At 40.1% G+C, this 25,747-nt stretch overlaps 1 protein-coding gene across 4 annotated transcripts in view; it reads left to right on the top strand.

The window, feature by feature from the left end:
- LPIN2 (lipin 2) overlaps positions 1 to 25,747 on the top strand; it is a 293,670-nt gene that overhangs the window by 213,353 nt on the left and 54,570 nt on the right. For all 4 annotated transcript variants that reach the window (XM_033933961.1, XM_033933960.1, XM_033933962.1 and 1 more), the window contains 3 exons: positions 5,260 to 5,339; positions 11,977 to 12,124; positions 17,327 to 17,475. In XM_033933961.1, the coding sequence (XP_033789852.1) occupies positions 5,260 to 5,339; positions 11,977 to 12,124; positions 17,327 to 17,475 (377 nt within the window). The remainder of the gene's footprint in view (positions 1 to 5,259; positions 5,340 to 11,976; positions 12,125 to 17,326; positions 17,476 to 25,747) is intronic.

Raw genomic sequence — 25,747 nt, 5'->3', positions numbered from 1 at the left:
ACGAACTATAAGGAATCAGGAGCCTATCTATAAATGCAGGAGTATTATTTTTAATTGTCTTAAAGACTAAAAGAGCTATTTTATATGTTATCCTGTATGAAATAGGCAACCAATGAGCGTTTTGAAGCAGAGGCGTGACATGATCGAATTTATTTGAACCTGAAATAACCTTTATAGCAGTGTTTTGTATGATTTGGAGGCGCCTTATATCCTTGAGATAAGCCCCCTTTAATAAGGAATTGCAGTAGTCTAATTTTGAAATCACTAGTGAGTGAATTAACGTATTGAGAGAAAATGAATCGAGAATTGGAACCAACGAACGAATCATTCTTAATCTATAAAAACAATTTTTTACCAATGCACTGATGTGTAATCGAAAAGTAAGATTATTATCTATAATGACACCCAATATTTTAGTATTGGTAGTGAGATTTAGGGGTTTGTTATCAATTATAATTGGATTAATGAGTTGTACGCCTTCTTTCCCTGAGAAAAGCATAGATGTGGATTTATTGATACTTAAAGAAAGTTGATTAACATTCAACCATTCATGTACTTTGGCCAACTTACGGTTAATATCGAATATATCCTGGGAACTTGAGGAATCTATAGGATGCAAAAGTTGAAAATCATCAGCGTAGGCATACACTGTGAAACCTATAGATTGACAAAGGGTTAAAAGAGGGGCCAAATAGATGTTAAACAGTAATGGTGACAATATGGACCCTTGTGGTACTCCATAATTTGTTTGATATGGTTTTGAAATAGAATTGTTAAAATGAACTGTAGAAAATCTATCTGTAAAATCTGATCGAAACCAGTCTAATACTTGGTCTTTAATACCGATAGAAGAAAGACGGTGGAGCAATAAATGATGATCAATCGTGTCAAAGGCTGCCGCTAAGTCTAAAGAAATGAGAACGACAGATTTATGTTGGTCCAGAAAGTAATGAATAGATGTGACAAGACCTAATAAGGAGTGCTCTGTTGAATGATTTTTACGAAATCCTGCTTGGTTAGGATGAAGAACCTGAGTTTTATCCACAAAGTCTGACAACTGTTGAAATACTACTTTTTCAGTGATTTTTGATAGAAACGGAAGGCTCGCTATAGGTCGATAGTTGGAGCAATCGCAGGGGCTTGTTTTGGAATCCTTGATAATTGGTAAAAGTACCGAATGTTTCCAGTCTGTTGGAATTGATGAAGTGGACAAACTTTTGTGAATAATTTGAAGAATAACTGGACCGAAAATTGAAAAGTAGCGTTTAAGAAGAAAAGGAGGAAATGATTCTTTATTGGAACCTTTAAGTTTTATTGATTGAAATAATTGTTTTAGTTCAGTTAATGTGGGAAGGATAAAATTGGAACATGTAGCTTGTAATGATGTGTAATTAATTTGATCTTCATCAGAAATAATAGAAGAATTGTTAGTTATACTAGCTTTGATAGATGTTATTTTTGTGCAAAAAAAGTTTGCTAAACAGTTGGCTGAAGGGGAGTCCTCTGTAGGAAGTTCAGGTTTATGTTTAAAAGTAGTTAATTGTTTTAACATTTTGAAAAGTGATGAAGAATTCTTAATCGTAGAAATTTTTTTACTATAATATTTTTTTTTTGTATTATTGATCATTTGGCGATAATATTGAGAGTGTTTTTTATAGATTTCTAAATTGTTTAATGTCGGTTTAGCGCGCCAATTACGTTCAGCCGAACGTAACTGTTGTTTTAATAAGGCAAGAGAAGAGTTAAACCAAGGGTTTTTTTGTTTTTTAGGAGAGATTATTTGGGTAGTCACAGGAGCTATTTTGTCTAAAAGAGATTGACAAGTGTTGTTCCAAGTGAGTAGTTGGTCGTTTATGGATAGAGATTTAAAATTATCCAAATCCAGTAATGGTGCAACAATGAGCGAGTTATCTATGTTTAGGAGGTCTCTTACTTTAATGACTTTTGGAGACCTAAAAGGATCTTGAGGAGGATGAATAACTATTGTTGTTTGAATAAGACTATGATCAGACCATGGGACTATAGAAATTTCGGGATCTGAAAAATTGCCGCTTTCAAAGGCTACCCTGCTAGACCTTACGATCAAGATGGTTAACAAGACTAAGAATGTTATAATGCCTCTGTATCGCTCCATGGTGTGACCCACCTGGAGTATCGCATTCAATTCTGATAGTCTTATCTCAAGAAAGATATAGTGGTACTAGAAAATGTTCAAAGAAGAGTGACTAAGATGATAAAGGGGATGGAACTCCTCTTGTATGAGGAAAGACTAAAAAGGTTAGGGCTCTTCAGCTTGGAAAAGAGACAGCTGAGGGAAGATATGATTAAAGTCTATAAAATCTTGAGTGGTGTAGAATGGATACAAGTGAGTTTATTTTTTCTACTCCATCAAAAATGACAAAGACTAGGGGACATTCAATGACATTACAGGGAAATACTTCTAAAACTAATAAGTGGAAGTATTTTTTTCACTTGGATAATATTGCGAGAGGATGTGGTAAGAGTGGTTAAAACAGCTGATTTTATACAAGGTTTAGGCAAGTTCCTAGAGAAAAAGTCTGTAGTAATAATAATAATAATAATAATAATAACTTTATTCTTGTATACCGCATTACCATGGAAGTTCTATGCGGTTAACAGATGAAGAGACTGTACATTTACAGCGAAGTTACAATTTTGTTGATGTTATATTTACAATTTTAGACAATACATATTCGGTCAAGTTACCTTTACATTCTAGACAATAAATATACGTTGAAGTTATTTTGGCAGCTAGGATATATGTTCGGAGTGGTTACATTTGCTATAAGCTCGATAATGTAGCGTTGTAGTCTGCTTTTGAGACAGACATGGGGCAAGCCACTGCTTGCCCTGAATCAGTAGCATGAAATGTTGCTACTATTGGGTTTTGGCCAGGTACTTGTGACCCGGATTTGCCACCGTAAAGATGGGATACTAGGCTAGATGGACCATTGGTCTGACCGGGAATGCTATTCTTATGTTCTTAAGTGTATTAAGCTGGTCCAAGAAAAAAAGTATTGTCTTATTTTAACCTACCTTCTTGTGCACATAAATGGAATAACTGGCAATCACACTACCTTATCCTAGTTCACTATACCAGTTTCTCTACATATTCAAAAATGTTATATGGTATACTGCTCTACACAATGAAGGTGTTATGGACAAAGGAGAGGACCCATATAGCTGAAAAAAGCTAGGGAAGCCTTAATAGTCACACCAGAGGCTAGAAGGAATTAAAGACCCAGAGAAAAATAAGATAGACTATATGACCTGTGTAGAGAAGAGAAGAAGGTGGTAACAGGGCTATTCTTTGCACAGCACACATGCACCCACATTCCTAATATAGAGCTTCCTCAATCAGTGTGCCTGAACAGCATGATTCTCTGTGAGAATTAATAGGTAGCATATAGGGCAAAGATGTCGTGCATAACATTTGGCTGTGCAAGATGTATGATACAGTGGTTGTTAGATTGGAATATTAAAGACTATGTCAACCATAAAAATGATCCTTGGCTCTCTGCCTTCAATTATTTTCATTTTTTTATGAGGGGATACCGTATATATTTGAATATAAACTGAGATTTGAGGGCCAAAAAAATGGCCCAAAAATGGGGGTATCTGTTTATATTTGGGTCAGTGCTGACCTACCCCCTTCCCGAACCTGTTTGCAAGCCTCTTTTGGGCCTGCCGTGAGACCTGGTGGTCCAGTGATGTCTGGGTCAGGAGGGATCTTTCCTGCCTCCTGTCCCATCCGAATTCTAATTATTTTTATCTCCTTTCCGCCTCCCCCGCGAACCTTTTAGTTTCCCTGGTGGTCCAGCAGTGAATCGTGGCTGAAGTGACCTTTCACTGCTGCCTATGCAGAGCCACTAGCTAATTGGCTGCCACGAGTTCTCACTAAAAGCTCTGCACTAGCAGGAGCGAAGGAAGGTTGCTCCTGCCCGTGTAGAGTCGCTAGCTGATTGGCTGCTTTGAACTCACTAAATGTATGCAGGGGAGGCGGAAAGGAGATAAAAATAATTTGAATCGGCTGGGACAGGAGGCGGGACACCGCTGGACCATCAGGTCTCACAGCAGGCCCGATTGAGACCTGCAAGGCATCGGGAGGGAGGGGGGAAAGGGTACAAAACCTGGCAGGGAGGGAGGAATGCTGGGTGCCGAGACCAGGCAGGGGAGGGAGTGAATGAGGGTGCTGAATGCAGAGCCTGGCAGAGCAGTGAGGGAGGGGGAACAGGGTACAGGGCAAGGCTCTGCACTTGAATATTAACACCCCTTCCCTCCCACCCGTTTTTATATTTGAGTCAACCTTTTTTTCCTCCTTTTTGAGGGGAAAAGGGGTACCTTCAAGTAAATACGGTATTAATTTTAAATGTGATTACAACATACATTCCAGAGACTAGAATCATGAGATTTCGGTAATTTTTGAACTAGCATGCATCCCTTCAGGCAAGAGATCTAAAGATTTAGTTATAAACTTAATTTCCATTCTATTCATATGCTTCTGGGATTAATCTATAGCAAGGAATGAGAAAGGTAACTGATCGAAATAAACTGAACAATGTTCTTTTGTTTTGACAGAAAACCAGAATTACTTTTACAGTTGTAGCTCGGGGCACTCAACTCAGGTGTTCAGGATATCCACAATAAATGTGCATGAAATAAATTTAGCATGCATTATATCTATTGTATGGAAATCCATCTCATTCATATTTATTTATATAAAAATGTGTTACCCACAGCATCCTACAATTCTGCGTGAGGTACAATTAAAAAAACAAAACATAAAATCAAAACATACAATCAAATACAACAAAATCAAACTTTAAAACAGTAACATTCAAGGGAATGCTTTCTTAAATAATAAAGTTTTCACAAGTTTCCTAAACTGTAATACATTAGAAGCTCACCTCAACCGGTAGTGCATTCCACAATGAAGCACCCTGTACTACCATCATGGAATATAGAAAAATTGAGAGTTGTAAATTTAAATGACAAATCTTCAAACAGCATTTGACTCCCAGAGCGTAGTGATCATGATGGCTGGTGTAAGTGAAATAAAGAACTTAACACATCCGGACCATTATCATTCAATATCTTGAAAATCAAACATATCCTGAAAACCTGACTGGCTAGGTATGGCCGAGGACTGGGTTGAGAACGATTGCTATAGCTAAATAAAACAGGTTTCTATGCAAGAAGTCCAAACTAGTCATAGCTTAATTATGTGTGTTTTGTTAGCCAGAAGTAACAGAAGGTAAATTGGATACAGAAGCAATAACTGACCCATCAATAAGCCCTAAAGAAGTCGCAAGTACCAGGTGAGTTTCACATATATCTGTATTTAAATTCCAAGGTTTTTTTTAGTGATGGCTTAAAAACAATCTCTTTGGAATTCACTATGACTACCTAATCCAACTTTGACTCTTGGGTTTGCCTTAATCATCTCCAAACTGGACAGAGTTTCTGCCAAATATAGAAATCAAAGAAGCAAGATCTAGCAATCAATGAGAGCAGGAGAACAGAGCTGAATATTGATACAAACAGAAGCAAGCAGTTTGGCTAAAAATTGGTTTATTGTAATTAACTTAAAACCTGACATAGCCACATTTGTCACAGATGTGTTATTGTTTTATTGGATGGTGTGTAGTGTAGGAGAATAGAGCAATTCAATAATTGAACTTCTGACTTTTGGACTTATTTGTTAATTTCAAAGGCTATATAGGACTGTATCTAGCTTAGCTACGCTGCAGATCCATCCAATTAAATAATTATGCAAGTGGAAGCCTCTGATTCTTCAGTCATTTGATGAAACACAGTCATGTCAGACTTGTTTCTTACAATAAATCAATTTCTAGTGCAAAAGGCTTATAGACTTGAGCCAGTGGATTATTCTCCTTTAATCGCAAGTTATTTAGAAGGCATTATCTACATTTTTAGCTCTGCTTCCTGCATCCCTAGGCTGTGCTGTAGTTCCTTGGTTTTTCCTTCCACACACGAGTTGAAAGGTGTCTTTCTGATCTGCTCTGATTCTGTTGACATTGGAGAACACCCTGGAAGGCAAAGCAGTCGGGGTTTTCTCAGACAATGCAACAGCAGTGGCCTATGTCAACAGGCAGTGAGGCACCAAGTGTGCTCCGTTGAGACTACTATTCTGCCCGTTGTTCCAATGGGCAGAAGTCCACCTAGAGCAAGGATCTCAAAGTCCCTCCTTGAGGGCCACAATCCAATCGAGTTTTCAGGATGAATATGCATTGAAAGCAGTGCATGCACATAGATCTCTTGCATATTAATTGGGGAAATCCTGAAAACCCGACTCGATTGCGGCCCTCAAAGAGGGACTTTGAGACCCCTGACCTAGAGGCTCTATCAGCAGTACAATTAGTGGGAGCGGACAATTTTCCACTGGTTCTCCGGTGGGTGGCTGTGTTACTGAGGGCTCTTCCGTTTAATCTACTTACATCTTAAACATTATTGATAGGTTGGTGAATGTAGTTGAGCCGTCTCTGCTTTTGTCTCTCTCCCTTGTCTAGTTCCTTTTCTTGGGGTTTGGGAGGTTTTTTGCTGTTGGATTTGTCTATTTACCTTCCAATTTTTTCGGGTTTTTCTGATTTCTTTATTCCTGTCTTGGAACATTAACATTTTGTTGCATGCTTTCACCAAGGCCCTATACAAGCCCTTGCAAGAGGCGTTGCTGATGTATCTTACCATAAAGGCAGCGTTTCTGACAGCTATTGCCTCAGCAAGAAGGGTCTCGGAGCTGCAGGTTCTATTGTGCAGAAAACCTTTTCTCTGGTTTATGGAGGTAGGTCTCTCGTTATGCACAATACCTTCCTTTCTGCCAAAAGTGGTCTTGGCCTTCCACTTTAATCAGGAAATCCGGCTACCCGTGTTCCATTCCATAGGTTCAAAGAAAAAGGACAGTGTTTTAGCATTGCTAGATGTTAGGAGAGTTCTTCAGGTGACAAATGATTTTTGTCTGATCATCATTTTGTGCTAATGAGTCCTAGGCACCTGGGGAAGCCTGCTTCTAAGGCTTCCATTTCAAGATGGATTCATATGGCTATTTCTTCAGCGCATATTGGGTGTGGTAAGCAACCACCGATTTCTTTGAGAGCCCACTCTACAAGAAATATGGCTTTGTTCTTGGGCGGAGGCCTGGGCAGTTCCACCCAAGGAGATCTGTAGGGTGGCTATTTGGTCCACCCTCCATACTTTCATGACATTTTACAGGGCGGATGAGGCATCACGACTGGATACCACTTTTAGGTCCTTGGTGCTAACAGCAGGCTCATCTGCCCTGCCCTAGACTCAGGTGACTTTTTTGGTATGTCCCACTGGTTCAAGACTCATATGCTTTTTGCACTAGAAGGGGGAGGATAGGTGCCTCAATAATCTTCCTTCTATTAGAAATGCATATGAGTCTTGAAGGCCTACCTTGTCAGATTTCATTTATTTATTTCCAGATGTTTGCTTCTCTACTGTCAAACAGTAGAATGATGAGAGAACTCTTTTTTTTTTTTCAATTCTTTATTCATTTTTTATCTTATATCAAGAACACATAGTAACATAGTAGATGACAGCAGATAAAGACTCGAATGGTCCATCCAGTCTGCCCAACCTGATTCAATTTAAATTTTTTTCTTAGCTATTTCTGGGCAAGAATCCAAAGCTCTTCCCAGTACTGTGCTTGGGTTCCAACTGCCGAAATATCTGTTAAAACCTACTCCAGTCCATCTACACCATCCAGCCACTGAAGCCCTCCCCAGCCCATCCCTCACCAAACGGCCATACACAGACACAAACCGTGCAAGTCTGCCCAGTACTGGCCTTAGTTCAATATTTAATATTATTTTCTGATTCTAGATCCTCTGTGTTCATCCCACGCTTCTTTGAACTCAGTCACAGTTTTACTTTCACCACCTCTCCGTAAAGTAGAATTTCTTAACATTGCCTTTGAATCTACCACCCCTCAACCTCAAATTATGTCCTCTGGTTTTACCATTTTCCTTTCTCTGGAAAAGAATTTGTTCTACGTTAATACCCTTCAAGTATTTTAACATCTGAATCATATCTCCCCTGTCCCTCCTTTCCTCTAGGGCAGGGATCTCAAAGTCCCTCCTTGAAGGCCGCAATCCAGTCGGGTTTTCAGGATTTCCCCAATGAATATGCATTGAAAGCAGTGCATGCACATAGATCTCATGCATATTCATTGGGGAAATCCTGAAAACCCGACTGGATTGCGGCCCTCAAGGAGGGACTTTGAAACCACTGCTCTAGAGTATACATATTCAGGGCTTCCAGTCTCTCCTCATACGTCTTCTGGCGCAAGCCTCCTATTATTTTCGTCGCCCTCCTCTGGACCGCTTCAAGTCTTCTTATGTCCTTCTCCAGATACAGTCTCCAAAACTGAACATAATACTCCAAGTGGGGCCTTACCAATGACCTGTACAGGGGCATCAACACCTTCTTCCTTCTACTGGCTACACCTCTCTTTATACAGCCCAGCATCCTTCTGGCAGCAGCCACTGCCTTGTTACACTGTTTTTTCGCCTTTAGATCTTCGGACACTATCACTCTAAGGTCCCTCTCCCCATCCGTGCATATCAGCTTCTCACCTCCCACCATATACGGTTCCTTCCGATTATTAAAAACCAAATGCATTACTCTGCATTTCTTTGCATTGAATTTTAGTTGTCAGGCATTAGACCATTCCTCTAACTTTTTTCTTTTAGAGAAATGTTAAGTAAAAGGGAATTGCAATAGTCAATTTTGGCTATTACCAAAGAATGAATTAGTATGTTAATGGATTTGGGCTCAAGGAATTTGGATATCGAGCGTATCAAACGTAATTTAAAGAAACGTGATTTGACTGTTACTAATATGGTCGTGGTACGAAAGTTTGTCATCAACGATGACACCTAAGATTTTCAAAGAGGGCATCAGCTCTAAGGTAGTGGTATTAAGGTCAAAAGAAGTACTAAGAATTATGTCCTTTTTCCAGGTAAAAAGCATTGATTTAGTTTTTTTAATATTTAGTGCTAATTTATTAGTGTTGAGCCAATTTTTTATAATTTCAAGTTTCTTGTTAATTGCCCTAATGCCATCTTTATTTTCCGGGTCTAGAGGATGAAGGAGCTGGATATCGTCCGCATATGCAAAAGGTGTAAAGCCTATTGATTGAACTATGCCTAAAAGTGGAGAAAGGAAAATGTTAAAAGAGGGGACAAAATAGAGCCTTGGGGAATACCATAAGTTAGGGAATTGGCTTTTGACATTTCGCCATTAAATCTGACATTTGATGAGCGGTTAGAAAGAAATGAAACAAACCATTTTAAGACTTGGTCGTCGATGCCTAAGGGTTCCAATCGTTTGAGTAATAAATCATGGTCAATTGTGTCGAAGGCTGCAGATAAATCTAGTGAAAAAAGAACTACTGATTTGTGGTGGTCTAGGTAATAGTGGATGTTGTTTATCAATCCTATAATTGAATATTCGGTATTGTGAAATTTCCGAAAACCGGTCTGGTTCGGGTGAAGTGCATTTGTGGATTCAATAAAATCTGAAAGTTGGTCAAAAACCAGTCTTTCGGTTAATTTGGCGAGGAAAGAAATGTTAGCGATGGGACGATAGTTTGATATTCCATCAGGACTAATTTTATAATCTTTCAAAATTGGGGAAATAGTGGCAGTTTTCCAGGGAAGGGGGACAGAAGCAGTAAGTAGACTTTTTTGAACAAGAGAATGAATAAAGGGACCAAAGCAGGAGAAGAACTTTTTGAGATAAAACGGAGGAATGATTTCTGATCATGAACTTTTTAAATTAATTTTCTGAAGAAGGGATTCTATATCGTTAATGGAGGGAATTTGAAATGAGTGCATTTAGCTATAGAGACGTCGAGTTCAGCTCCAACAACTCTTCGGGGTCATGGATCCCTCCACAGAAAAGACCTCAACTTCGACCTTGTCCTCGGTCTCGCTAGCAAAGCCCTCGACCTCGAGTAAATCACCCTCACTAGTGAAAGCCTCAACTACACCTAAAGCCTTGTCTTCAGGCAAGTCTATCCTGATCTCTTCAGGTACATGGCTAAGAAGCCCCCAGTCCTTTAGGCGGAGTCTCAGGCAATCCAGGCAACGAGTGTAGTCGTTCCAGCCTCTTCGAGACTTCCAACGAAGCATGCAGCAGGTCCTGTGCCTGAACCATAAGTGTCTTCCAGGGAAGTCTTCCAGATGAGGTGTGGGACGCACGAGGAGCCGCTGCCCGTGGTTTTGTGCTTTGCAGCAGTGAGGAAGAGGGAGCCGGCCCGAAGATAACACCGGGGGCGGCATAAAACGGCCAGGTGGGAAGCATGGAGGGAGGGAGACAACAAAGGTAGGGGGAATGATTTTATCTTTGAATTTAGTGATTGAATTTTGTCAATTTTGAGAATTGACATCCGCTGTCCGTATTTTGCACTGTTCAGGAAGAAATGCATTTGTTTCTTTTTCTCTGGGATTGCACTGCATGCAGAGTCTTCATCTTAGGGTTTTTTGTATATATTAGTACTTTTAGTTTTTGGTTAGGGGTTATCTGTGTTCTGGTAGGAATGAATGTTGAGAAGCATACAGTGTGCTTTGTGTAGTTTAATTTTGTGGTTAACCATTATGTGTTGTTAAAAACATTATATTGTGTGTATATATGAAAAATGAATGGAAAAAATAGTGTTACAATTAGTGCTATTATGGGGGCAGGGTCTGGGGCGGAGATTGGGCGGTGTCTGGCCCATGACTTAGCCCAGTGTTCTTTAACCATCGTTCCACAGACCAGTGCCGGTCCACAAAATAATTCTTTTATTTCCGTAGGTCCATAGGTGTAAAAAGGGATCTTTACCAGAGACTTCTACAGAGGCACTATCACATCATTTTTCCTGCTGCCTGTTCCTCTTCTGTGCACCCAAGCATTCTTCTGGCTTTTGTCATCTATGAATGTCGGAGCTTTTATTACAGTGGTCTGCGATAAAAAAAAACCCTAATGCAGCTTGACAAAAGGGGACCGTAATTTTATAATTTCAGTTATAATGTGTTACAAAAAAAACATTTGCTCCTTTTAGTTTGCCGTGAAAAACATTTGCTCTGTTTAGTGTGCCTGAGCTAAAAAAAAGTTTGAGAGACACTGCTGTATAGTAACACTAAAGCTGCATTCCAGAGAGCTTTGTCATTCTTGGCTATGGATTGTTTCAGTCATGAGTGAACTTAGATGGGAGGGGATATAAAATAAGGCTATCAAAGACTTATGCCACTTTAGGTAATATTATAATCCAGTTTTATCTGAAAGCCCAAAGGGAAAAAAAAAAATTGCCATGTCCAAAAACTTTACAGACAGCTGGCATTCAATGTATGATTCTCTCCATATTTGATCTTATATGAATATAGTTCATCTTAGAATGGAAATTACATGCCTAATATCTGTTATAGAATACTAGCCTAAATCAGCATAAACATGCCTATATTTAGGTGTACCCACGTGTGCCATTTCTATGACTGGTATAAATGTTAGAGCCCAAAAGCAGTTCTTTAGTGTGTAAATTTCGGTGTTCTGTAAGTTACATGTATAAATATTCACTCTGCCTATGCCAAGCCATGCTCTTCCCCAGTGAACTAACCCCCCCTCCCCCGCCCCTTGCAATTATATTTTAAGGCATTTTGTATTCACCTAATAGGTGCAAGCTGAGTGTTCAGCAGTATTCTATGCACTTTTAAGTGTGCATATGCACTCATATTTGTTAGTATTCTAAAAAACATATGTACACAATTGGCACCTAATTTTAGGGGCCCTTTTATAGAATTGCAGGGAAAATATTTTAGATTGGATAAAAGTTATGGTTGCCTTCTGCATTAGGACCGTTTTCATTACTTCAGACATACTCAGCAGTGCTGTGAGAATTAAATTCTGCTCTTTTGTGTTTTTGTGATACAACAGCAGACCACCTGAAGGTGATTCTTCCAGTGATGAAGAGTCACAGGAAATGAAACAAACACTGAAAAGTGATGGTACAGATAGGAAGCATGTGAGCCCTGGAACTACTACCTCCTACAAGAAGACCCTTCGACTGTCTTCAGATAAAATAGTAAGTGGAGATACGCTTATAAGTAGATACTTAATCTATTCGAAACCTTAGAAGACTGGTCAGAAATTCTGTTGCAATAATTTTTTCTTTCTCTTTTCCCATAATTCTTTTTACTTCTGAGTATATCGGTAGATGACCCTCTAAAATTAAATCATTTAGTTGAGGAATTGTCCCTCTCCCATTCTATGAAAATGGATAGAAATTGATTTCCTTAAGAGGAAGTGACATCACCGAGGAAGATGAACGCCTGAAATCGGGGCTCCATTTTTCGGCCAAAGAATACCCCCTGTAAGCGCATCTTTTGCCTGTGTGACCGCTTTTTCTGTAAGCTTGGGTGATCCGTATGTCGTGCAGGCAAGATGTCATCAAAGCGGTGCACGGAGGTGGAAAAACAACCGAGCTGCTGACTTATAAGATGGCAGCCCAACAACCACGTATCAGCAGTGTGTTGGGCAGCGTGGAGACCCGAACCTCTGTGCCGCTGGAACCCCGTAATCTTGTGCAGGGAGATGACTCGCTTTGCAGTGATGATGGTATGGAGGCCCCAACTAAAGCAAATCTGAGGGAACTATTGATTGCGATGAAGACGGAGATATTGGGAGTGTCGGGGCAGATTCGAGATGCAGTCTGGGAACTGAGACAAGATTTGGCGGAGCTGGGCAGCAGAATTGACACGGTCGAGCTTCATATGGATTCTTGTGAAGAGAAAGTGGTGGGCTCTCAGCGGAGTGTGGAAGACTTACCTGGTGAGCTTTGTGATCTCATCGATAAAGTTGAGGACATGGAAAATAGGGCCAGACGTAATAACACTAGGGTGCATGGCATACCGAAGACCTCCCAGTACAAGGATACTAAGGAGATGGGATCTGCTCAATCAGTCCAGCACCGCTTGGCTGCTTTCCCTTGGCAAAGAGTGGACAGGAAGTCTCGACTGGATCCCAGAGCATCTGAGTCAAATCCTTTGGGCTCTGGGTCTAAACACCCCCCCCCCCCCATGATGGTGACTGAAATGATCCTTTGTACCCTATTTCCTTTGTACTTCCTTGCTGCCTTTGTCCTCATTTTTTGGTTTATGGGGGGTTTGAGCGTGGGCCTTGTTGCCTACTGGTGGTCAGCTTGGGGTTTGTGTGTTTGCTTGCTCTGATGGTTGCATGCAGTTTAGTTCTGTAAGGTTTAACTGTTATGTGGGGGTGTTCAGTGTGTGGTTGGGGAGTTTGGTGTTAGGGGGGGGAGGGGTGGGTGTGTATGCTTATGGTGATGTGTGGTGGGCCTGGGTATGATTGTGTTGGGTTGTGCTTGCTGTGTGCAGAATGGTGGTGCTCCTGAATTGGGCAGCTTGTGGCAGGGGTAGGCTGTTCATGTACCTTTGCTTTTCTAAATGGGGATGTCTGTTTTGTGTATTTGTGATTTCATGTTGTCTATTGGCCTTTGGGGCTGATACTTCCTTCTGTTGGTGGAAATCTACTGTTCTACCCAGCCTCGGGCGATCAAGACAGGCTGCCGACGTTGGGGCATTCCCTCTGCGAGTCTCGCCTATGCAGAAACAGGAAGTTGAAACAAAATAGGCAGGACTCAGAGAGGGAAGGTCTGACGTCGGCAGCCTGTCTTGATCGCTGCCTCTACTGAGTCACCGAAGAGAGGGCCATGGGTATGGTGTATGTGGAAGGGAGAGAGCTGCAGGTGCAGGTAGATGGTCAGCGTGCGAAGGGGGCTATCGGCAGCGTCTGTGCTGAGAGTCCGCCCACATGTGGGATGCGTGCATGCACCCAGCAGTTGAGAGAGTGCCTCTAGGTGCAGCGGGTTGAGCCCATGCGGCTGTGGGGTTGTGCCGTGTTCGCTGGCTGCCACCGGGTTGTTGACAGCGTCCATGGGTGAGCGAGTGGTGTGGCGCTGGCCCTGAGCTTTCCTGTAATGTGGGCCGCTCACTCTTGGAGACTTGATGGCAGGGCGGCGGGTAGGGGCCTCCGGCTCGTCTTGGATGGCAGGGCTTGCGGTGCAACGCTGTTTGTGCCGGCTTGGGGGGGGGGGGGCGCGTGGGAGCAAGGTCATGGGGAGACTTCGACTGTGGCTGTCTCCCCTCCCAACAGCTCTCGTACTTGCCAGGGCAGTGATTCACTTCGGCAACTTACTCTTTCCTCAGAGGCGGCAACGGACCCAAGGCTTTCTAAGTAAATCACTGCTGCAGGCAAGTACTGAGAGCTGCTGGAAGGGGAGGAAGCCACTGTTGGAGGCTGGGAAGCTGCTAGATAAAGGGAGAGCTGCTACTGGACCTGGAGGGAGGTAGAAGGAGAGATGCTGCTGGGAGGAGAAGAGGGAAAGGGATGGGAAGAGAGATAATGTTGGATGGGGGGAGGAGGGAAGGGGGTCAGGGTGGAATGGAGAGATATGATGAGGAAAGGGGAGAGACCGAGGAATTAGAAAGTAGAGAGAGATTGATGCTGGAAAGAGGGTCAGCAGAGAAATGAGAGAGGGATAAAGATGCTAGATCTAGTTTAGGAGAAATAAAGATGAAGAAAGCAGTGAAGCTGGAATGAATGATGTAAAAAGGAGAGAGGAGGCACAGGCTGGATGGAAAGGGGAAAGGGGCATAGAAGGAAGTCAGATACATATGGAAGGGGGAGAGGGCAGACAGTGGATGGAATGGGCAGATGCTGGATTGAAGAAACAGGGCAGACGCTGGAAAGAAAAGAGTGGAAAGAAGATGAAAGCAGAAACCAGAAACAGCAAAAGTAGAAAAAAATAATTTTATTTCTATTTTGTTATTAGAATATATCAGATTTGAAATGTATATCCTGCTAGAGACATTACTGGGGACTGCAAAGCCCAGACAGTGCTTCTTTAGCTTCCAGCTGGCTTAGGGCTCTCTCTGACCAGGGGGCAATCCCCTAACACTATTCCTGTCATGTGTGACTGCAGTATTCTGTTAGCATGATATTTCTGTGTAGCATTCTGTAATAATTTAGCTTGTTCAGTTTTCTTGATAGTAGAGGGGATATATGTGAAGGGGAGGGGAGACAGGGGTTTTGTTTGTCCTTGTTCTGTATATTTGTATTTATAAAATGACAATTGTACAGAATATTGTTTCTTTTTATACTTTAATAAAATACGTTCAATATCTAATATAATAAAATGCTAGGCCGCGCATGCGCAATAAAAAAATCGTGTTCCCTGATCCGTCGCGAAAACACGATTGCGCATGCGCGGGTTTTACGTCACCACTTGCTCGCGGCGACTTTCTAATAATAATAAAAAAATTACACAGCAGCGGCGGCCTTCCTCACCGTGAATGGTACCGGCTCCTCTCTCGAACTGCACCGGGATCGAGAGAGGAGCTGCAGCGCCGGCTTTCAACTTTAAAAAAAACAACAAAAAAAACCCCAACTGGAGATCGCCGCTCTCACCCGGCTCCCACTATGCAAACCCCCCCCCCCCATGGGAGGATGCGCCGCAGCAAAGTGCTGCACAGGTACTGGAGGGGGAGAGACATATCGCTTCTGCACATGTACAAACATCCCTCCAGCGTTGGCACTCGCTGCACGTTAAACAGGCTGCTTCGGGCTTTCTCCTGCAGTTGAGTCCCTTTGCCGCGTCACTGATGACGTCATCAATGACGCGACAAAGAGACTCAACAGCAGAATAAAGCAGAAGCAGCCTGTTTAGCACGCTGCGGCTGCCAACGCTGGAGGGAGGTTTGATATTAAAGTCATCTTGCTGGGAGGGTCGCAGAGTCAGCGGGGGTTGGGCTGGGAGGGGAGAGAAGCGTCTGCCTCGGGTGCTTCAGGCAGCAGCAGCGTTTACAATTCGCTGCTGTTGCTGGCTTCAGGCCTTCCTCTCTGGCCGGTCCTGCCTACTTCCTGTTTTCATGAAGACAGGACCGGCCAGAGAGAAAGACCTGAAGCCAGCAACAGCAATGAATTGTGAATGCTGTTGCTGACCAATGAAGTAGTTAAATGAGGAAAAGGAGCAGAGGGGGAGAGAATGGCTTGGAGGGAAGGAGGAAGGTATGCCAGATCAAGGCAAAAGGAAGGAGGAGATGGAGAGAGGCCATATGGGAGAGAAAGAGAGAGATGGAAAGAGAAGAGAGGGCAGTGAATGGAAGGGGCAACATAGAGGGTGAACAATATTCTAGCACCCGTTAATGTAACGGGCTTAAAGACTATTAAAATCATAACAGGCTTGTGCGGATGGGATCAGATGATTTGCGGGGACTGAGCTTGTGGAAATGGGGCAGAAATGTTTTTTTAAAATTTCAGTCTTAGTAGTTTGCCGGTTCACAAAATAATTCTTTTATTTCAGCCAGTCCATGGGTGTAAAAAGGTTGAAGAACACTGATATAGATAACACATTCTGTGGTCTAATCACTACTGAAATTCAGTGTATATTGTTTGCCTGTGTGAGGATATATAAAGCATTGGATGGAACCAAAAGTGGATCTTATTAACTTTCAGAAAAAATAATAGAAATAGTAATAATGAAAAATACTTATTGATAAATTGGCCCCAAGGATTTTGGAGAAAGGATCTCAGATAGTTTGCTAATGCATACAAGTCAGCTGGACTAGCTGTTCAGCCAGAGCAACCATATTCTAATCATTGATCCTCTACCTCCTCTATAAATCTTTGAGTGTGTCAAGGAAATGCATTTTACTAAACTTTTAATCTGTGTAAATCCTCTTATCAGAGCGGATAGGTCTATTTTCTGATTGTGTAATAGATAGTTGAAAATTTTCAAGTACCTTGTTCACCAAATTTTGTATAATTTGGATATGAACATGTGTCCAGTAGAGAGGATAAAAATCTTGCAGTCAAATAATACAAGGAAGTTTGAGTAAGACAAAATGTAATGTTTAGGGTGAGGGGGGGATACGTTATACGGTAGGGAAAAAGTCTGTGTGGTAATTACAGCAGCTGTTGTAAAAATAACTGACATGCTTTGTATCAGGGTTCCTATCAAGTGGCCATTATGAGAACTTGAGGAATAGTAGACATACAGCCAGAAATTACCTCTCCTGGCATACAGAAAGAACATGAGACCAAAGGATCCTGTCGTCAGAATCCAGAAAGACACTGAACGCACACATTTTCCATCCCCCCCAAATTACTTCTATTATTTTTTTTTGTGGATTTCTTGTTTGTATTATCATTAGGTTACCAAAAATAATCCAATTTTCTAATATTTTATTTTTGCTCTTTTTTTGTCCAGGAAAAACTAAAACTCAGAGATGGCCCAAATGATGTTGTATTTAGTATTACAACTCAGTATCAAGGAACCTGCCGATGTGAAGGGACCATATATCTATGGAGCTGGAATGACAGAATTATCATTTCTGACATTGATGGAACAATTACAAAGCAAGTATCACTCTGATGTCTTATTTATTTTAAAAACTTATATTCCACTTAAACCTAAGCAGGTTCCAAAAATACATACATAGATCATAAAAGACTTGTAATATTCATCATTAAACTGTAAAAAACCCAAATAAAATCATACATTCTATATTCAGCTTCTTATAGTAATCAGTATCGTCATCCATTTACAGAAAAGCTTCTACAAACAAGGAGACTTTCATGAGTTTTATTTTAAATTGCTATATTAGATAAGAAATAGGGGGGGATGGGTAGGGATAGATAAATTGATAATATATTGCTGCTAATAAATGGGGATGGGGATTGGGATGGGAAGGGGAGGGGTTTCTTTTATAAATATATATTTTAAAGAATATAAATAAGATTGTCAAGTGATTTGTGAGAAGTATATGTTTGATTAATTATTATGCACTTGTTGATGGATTTGAAAATGAATAAAGAATTAAAAAAAAAAAAAATTGCTATATGCCATTCACCATCCTTAACTGTTCAGCTAAGTTGTTCCATAATTTTACTCCAGCTACAGAAATAGGTCTAGTTCAAGAATCTGCATATTTGGTCTGGTGCAATCTATCTATTGATAAACACATTGCCATTTCAGATTTCACTGCACGTTATGGACAATGCCATGTCATGACTTGAGATAAATACCTTGGTATTCCCTGATGAACCGCCTGAAAAGTCAACACCAACACTTTAAACACAATCCCACTTTTAACAGGTAGTCAATGCAATTGCTTTAAGAGACCTGTTCAAATTTATCACTACCATAAATTAATCGTGCCACAGCATTCTGAACTTCATTCAAAGCTCTACAACCAGAGGATACCCTAGATATAGAGCATTACAGTAGTCCAATCTCTACAACAGCATACATTGCACTACAATTCTAAAATCATAGGCTGATAACATTAGTTTTAATCTACTTAAAAGGTACATTTGGAAGAATGAAGATTTAACAGTACCAATGTTGACAATGTTGAGTCTAACCAGACACCCAAAATTTTGATCTTTTTCCCTAAGCAGAATTATCATATCCATCTCAATTTTTTCCGGCAATTAAAAACATAAGAATTGCTGTAATGGGACAGACTGAAGGTACATCAAGCCCAACATACTGTTTCTGCCTAGTTAGATCCCAAGTAATAAAACAAATTTTATGATGTTTATCCTAGGAATAAGCAGTGGGTTTCCCTAGGCCATCTCAATAATGGCCTATGGAGTTCTCTTTTAGGAAATTATCCAAACTTTTTTTAAACATACCAGGCTAACTGATTTCACCATATTCTTCGACAACGAATTCCAGAGTTTAATTGCACGTTGTGTAAAGAAATATTTCTCAATTTTGTTTTAAATCTACTGCTTAGTAGCTTCATCACATGCCCCTAGTCCTAGTATTTTTGGAAAGAGTAAACAAGCGATTCACATCTACCTTTTCCACACCACTCAGCATTTTATAGACCTCTTATCATATCACCCCTGAGCCATCTCTTCTCCAAGCTAAAGAGCCCCAGCCGTTTTAGCCTTTCCTCATAGGGAAGTCGTCCCATCACTTTTATTGTTTTAGTCGCGCTTCTCTGTACCTTCTAATTCTGCTACATCTTTTTTTAGATATGGCAACTGGAACTGCACACAGTATTCGAGGTGCGGTCATACCATAGAGCAATACAAGGGCATTATAGCATTTTCTTCTTTGTTTTCCATTCCTTTCCTGATAATTCCTAACATTCCATTTGCTTTCTTAGCTGCCGCTGCCACTCATTAAGCTGAGTTTCAATGTGTCCTCAACGATAACACCTAGATCCTTTTCCTGGGCAGTGACTCCTAACATGGAACCCTGCATCACGTAATTATAGTTTGGATTCCTCTTTCCCACATGCAACTGCTCACATTAAGGCCCTAATTCTTCAAAACGCGTCTAAAATTAGGCACCATTTAGGCATCCTTTGTAGAATCGTACTCAGCGGCGTTCAGCACTATTTAGACATCTAACTTTTTAGCCGTCCTTTAGAGAATCAGGTTTTAGGTGAGATTTAGATGTTCAAACAGTGTTCTTAATGTTATAATATTTTATTATTGTGTTATTAGAATGGCGATTTTATGCTGTTTTTCATTATAATTGTTTTTTTTTTTTTTATCATTCTTTATTCATTTTAAAACTTTCATCAAGTGTACAAAAATTGCAACACAATAACATAGATTTAACCACTTGTACATCTTATCATTATAACTTATAGTTGTAAATATAACCCTCCCTCTCCCATCCTGAAATCCTTTTAGTAATTTTTATTTTTTCATATAATAGAAACCCTCCCCCCACCCCACCCTTATCTTATATATTAAATATAGAAATATTAGGAAAATGGCATCAATCATGACAAAAGGACGTTAATGGTTCCCAAATTTTAATGAAGTTTTTATAATTTCCATTTTGCACCACTATTGATCTTTCCATTCTGTATATGTGGCAAACTGAATTCCACCAAAATTTAAAATTAAGCCTACTATGATCTTTCCAGTTATTAGTAATATGTTGGATGGCTACTCCGGTCAAAATCAATAAAAGTTTGTTATTACACATTGATATCTGACTCTTTTTCCTCATAGACATACCAAAAAGTACAGTATCATAAGTTAATGCTACGTGATTTTCCAATAAACAATTTACTTGATCCCAGATTGAGTTCCAAAAGGCTAAGATATGGGGACAATAGAACAAAAGATGATCTAAAGTCCCTACATCCAGATTACAATGCCAGCATCTATTAGACAAAGAACTATTTAACTTTTGCAATCTAACTGGGGTCCAAAAAGCTCGATGTAACAAAAAAAACCAAGTTTGTTTCATAGACGCTGACATTGTACATCTCATTCTCCAAGACCAAATTTGTGGCCATTGAGATGCTGAAATATCATGCTTAATCTCAATGCTCCAAATATCCCTAAGAGTATTTTTAGTTTTTTTTTAACCAATTCACTAATAGTTTTATACCAGTGTGCGGCCTGATGTCCCAGAAAGTCCGCCTGAAAACATAAAAATTCTATGCTAGGTTGATTATTCAAATTTTTCCATTCAGGGAACCCTGCCTGAATGGCCTGCTTCAATTGCAACCAACGAAAAAGTTGCGATTTGTGAAGCCCCAAATTATGTTGCAATTGTGTAAAATCCAGCAGCTTACCATTAGTAATTACATCATTTAAATTCAGTCATTGTGATGAAAAAAAAAAATAGATTCTTTCTTCTTCGAGTCAGAAAAATGTCCAACATGTGGTATCATGTACAAAGGATCCATTTTTTCAGTTTATATAAAAGGTATATCTCATAACCCAGCACATTATACATAAAATATATATTGCATGCTTACTGCAGCTAATAATTAAAAGTTACTCCTGCAATATTTGACTAGACCTTTGTTAGAATCTTACTGCAATAAGAAAAGGCAGATAAGAATATTTTGTAAGTTGTAAATCTTCCAGAGAGGAATGTTCAGTACAATATATTACCTCATGCATTTGTAGTGCTTATAGAACTCAGAATGCAATTCAAATCCTCACTGTAAACTGGGAAGATTCTTTTACCGGTACATATTAAAATAAACTTTAAAATATAAAAACAATTCTTTATATTTTATATACTATAAAGCATATAAAACAAGTATTATATATACTATAAAGCATATAAAACAACTGGAATAAACCACTCAGATTCATTCATTCATAGGCTGTTCTCTTTGATTTAAAAATTCTTTAAGCTTCTCAGGGTTATCAAAGCTGAATGTTTTATTGCCCATTGTAACTTTCATAACTGCTGGGTACAGCAACCCATATTTAGCTCCAATTTCTCTGAGTGATGGACGCAAATCTAAAAACTGCTTTCTCCTCTGTGCTGTGGATTTTGCAAAATCTGTGACAATGTGAATCTTGGCATCTTGACAGCGCAGATTTTGATTTTCTTTTGCAAGTCTAATAATTTCTAGGGCATGCTGAAATCTTAAAACCTTAAAAATTATTGGTCTAGGTCCAACAAATTTATCAGGTCTTCTGGTTGGGACTCTGTGTGCCCTTTCTATTTCAATAGGGTGTTTTGCTTTAAAAGGCAGGACTTTAATAATGAAGTTTTCTAAGAAGGATATCATGTTCCCTTTCTCTACCCCTTCCGGTATCCCTAGCACTCTCAAATTCGACCTCCTCATCCTGTTCGAGCAGTCCTCCAGCTCCCTTGTAAGCAAGTCTATTTTCTCTCCGTCCTCTAAGTTTTTTCTTTAGAAATTCAAACCCTTCAACATTCTTTTCCAGTTGGTTAACTTTATTTTCTAAGACCTCCGTTCTCCTATTTAATGTGGATACTTCATCCTGTAACTCGTTCAGCTTTTTTGAGTTTGACAAGACGATTTCTTTTATGGCTTTAATTTCTTTAAACATTTCTTCTTCCCATTTGCTGTCCTTTGGCAACGGAGTTTTTGAGGGTGTCACCGGCTCCGGTTTCGATCGCTTTACGCTGCCAGCGTTTGTTATTGCCGCGTCATTTTTTGTTTGTTTGACACTAGTTTATTTAATATAATGTCTGTTAATAGCAGGAGCCCCTTCCTTACCCGACCATTCGCGCGAGGTTCCAAGCCACGCCCCTTTTCATTATAATTGTAATACTGGGAGTTGGATTTGTTTAATGCTTTTATTTATTTCTCTTCCATCAGATGGAGTGACTGGGATTCGAACCAGAAACATTAGGGTAGAAGGCTGTAGGTTTAACCAGTGTGCTACAAAGTGAGCTAGCAAGATGCATAGCAATTGTAAAACTAGGTCTTATAGGCATTGTAAGGAAGTCTACTTTTGAGCATAGTTTAGGCTTCAGATAGACCTGAGCTCTATGGACAGAACTTTGGCACAGTTTGGATGTGCTTAATGCGATCTGCTAAATAGTCTCTGGGTTTTTATTTTTGCTTTATTAAGCTCAAAATACATTTAATAAGCCACCACATAAACAGGGCACATCAGTACAAAGATATTGCTTGCAAAACATTTTATTTTTCTGGGCAAACAGTAATGGTATTTGCTAATTAGAGGAAAAATATATTAACTGAAGCACAGAACATGAAAAAAACAGCTTTATGTTTCTTGCTAAAAAGCTACCCTTTTTTTTTCAGAAAAGATTGTTTTAATAAGGTCATTCTTGAAACAGGTGGATTCAGCAAATAAAGCACATGACAAAAAATATATAGATTGCATACATAACTTCATTTGTAAAAGGTTAAAACCATAGAAAACCAGATACAGACCTTAGCATGGCTTCTATTTCATTGCAAATGGAGGTTTGCAGCTGCATAATGGTGATCTCATTGTGAGATCATCAAGGTGTACCTGCAAGGTAGAATGCCACAATTAAAATATGTGCTGGGGGAGCTGGTTTGGATTCAAACCTATGACCTCTGGAAGAGGAGCACAGGGCTTTTACTTATTGAGCTATAGCAGCTTCCAGGCAGGTGTCTCTGACTGCCCTGTGATGATAGCTTAGCCCAAACTAAGCTCAAAAGTAGACCTGGTTTTCATTCGCCTTCAATATAGGCATCATAATAGATGCCCTAGGTCACTCAGTGTTATGTAAATGAATCAAAGGACGCCCAAATTGAGTCATTGCCCAAACCACGCCCACTCCACGTCCATGCCTATTGAGTTAAGCATGAGTTTTAAACATGGGCGTCCATTAAATTGTGGCTGCGTCTACAAAGTGACATCTACGACTTTTGGATGCCTAAGTACCAATTATCGCTTGTTAAGACCATTAATTGGCTCATTAACCACTTAGATTGGACGCCTAAAGCACGCCTAACTTTAGGCATGACTTAGGCACCCTTTATAGAATCAGGGCCTAAATGTTGCTGTTTTGATGCCCAGTCTCTTGCAATTTTTCACAATCCTCTTGCAATTTAACAACATTGAATAACTGTGTCGTCAGCAAAGTAAATTATCTCACTAGTTATTCCTATCTCTAGATCATTGATAAATATGTTAAAAAGCAGCAGTCCCAGCACAGACTACTGGGGAACCCCACTATTTATTCACATTAAATCTCTCAAAAATATTAATGTGCTTGTTTTCAATATATATTTTTGAGAGATTTATTGTGGATATTTTGATGATTTTTTTTTTTCTCAACTGTTTTTTGTTTTGCTTGAACCCTATAATCTTCTCCATTGAGAATTTTGACCATTTAATCCTACTCTCTGTTTCAGTTTTTCAACCAGTTCTTAATCCATAATAGGACATTACCTCCTATTCTATGACTCTCTAATTTCCTCAGAAGTCTTTTATGAGGTGCTCTGCCAAATGCCTTTTGAAAATCTAAATACACAATATCAACTGGCTCACCTCTATCCACATGTTCATTCATTCCTTCAAAGAAATGCAGTACATTGGTGAGACAAGGTTTCCCTTTACTAAATCCATGTTGGCTTTCTCTCATTAAACCATGCTTATGTATATGAAACCTAATGCTGCAAAAACTAAACTTCTATGGCTAGGCCCAAAATTGGATTGTCTTCCCCCAGTTGTGACTTTGGATTCTGGGGTATCATTGTAGCAGTGTTCTCCCTAGAACATTTTAGCCGGGCGCTCCACCAGGCTAATTTAGGTGAGCATCTGGCTGTCATATCGGAAAGTCGCAAATCCTGCTGCCACTGCTCAACATTTTTAAAAAACCCTCTCACCGTCTTGAGGATTCCCCAGGCTGACTCGGCACAGCCTGAAAAGTCGCCAGAAGACTCCCGCCTCAGCCTTTTGTTTTTTTTAATTCTTTATTCATTTTTCATCTTACATCAAGTGTACAACCAATAAAACATTTGAAATTGAATACATCACTTAAATTTCTTTCTATTATAACAATTAAATACCTAAAGTTTACTCCCTTCCCTCCCACGCTTCCTAACACTAATTAGATCAAATACAGTGGTGCCTCGCATAACGAACGCCTCGCACAGCGAACGCTGCACACAACGAACTTCATGTCTTGATTCGTACAACGAACTTCGTTTCACACAACGAAGTCGCCCGAGCTGCGTTACTCACTGCGCTTAACTGCCCTCTCTCACAGCCCTTCGCCTGGCTCCCTGTGCAGTGGCGGACCGTCTGCTCGCCTCCTTTTATGGAGGGGCCCGGCGCCTACTGCTGATGCGTTGGGGGGGTGGAGCTACTCTCGCCGCTTCCCCGATGCTAGAAAAAAAAGAAAAGTTAAGTCCCAGTTTTCTCACTGTATACAGTCGTCCTTTTAAGATAAACTCAATATTTTTTATATACTGTATATCAAGGCTTCTAAAAAAAGCAGGAAGGTGATTTCTGTTGAAATGAAACGGGAAATAATTAGAAGGAGTGAATGTGGGGTAAAACAGTGTGACCTCGTCACAGAGTTTGGCCTCAGCAAGACCACCATTTTCACCATTTTGACAAATAAGGATGCAATCAAATCAGCCAAAGTAGCCAAAGGAGTATCAAAACTATTTCATGAAAAACATAGGTCTTCAATCCACGAGGAAATGGAGAGGCTATTAGCAATTTGGATTAAGGACAGGCAGGTGAAAGGTGACGTAACAACCCAAGATATTATCTGTCACAAAGCCAAGAGAATTTATGACGATCTAAAGAAAAACGTCCCTGGAAGTAGCAGCAATCAAGCTAATGAAGAAGAATTCAAAGCCAGCAGGGGGTGGTTTTTTAGATTTAAGAAAAGGTGTGGAATCCACAGCGTTACTATGCATGGTGAGGCTGGCAGTGCTGACAAGAAAGAAGCAGAAAAGTTCTCTATTAACTTTCAAAAATGTATTAAGGATGAAGGATACTGCCCACAACAAGTGTTCAATGCCGATGAAACGGGTCTTTTCTGGAAAAGAATGCCGAGCAGAACCTTCATTACAAAAGAGGAGAAGAAATTGCCAGGACACAAAGCCATGAAGGACAGACTTACCCTTATGTTTTCGTCTAATGCCAGCGGAGACCTCAAGATCAAACCTCTATTGGTTTATCACTCTGAAAATCCAAGAATTTTCAAGAAAAATAACGTTATTAAGTCCAAACTGCCCGTCCATTGGAAGTCCAATCAAAAAGCCTGGGTGACCCAAGTTATCTTCAACGAATGGATTCTGGAAACCTTTGCTCCTGCCGTGAAGAAATTCTTGCTGGAAAAAGAACTGCCGCTCAAAGCCCTTCTGATACTTGACAATGCCCCTTCTCACCCAAAAGACCTAGAGGAAATATTGCAGGAAAA

Source organism: Geotrypetes seraphini, chromosome 2 (genome assembly GCF_902459505.1).
Source record: "Geotrypetes seraphini chromosome 2, aGeoSer1.1, whole genome shotgun sequence".
NCBI classification, from domain to species: Eukaryota; Metazoa; Chordata; class Amphibia; order Gymnophiona; family Dermophiidae; genus Geotrypetes; species Geotrypetes seraphini.
This window is presented reverse-complemented; position numbering and strand designations above follow the sequence as displayed.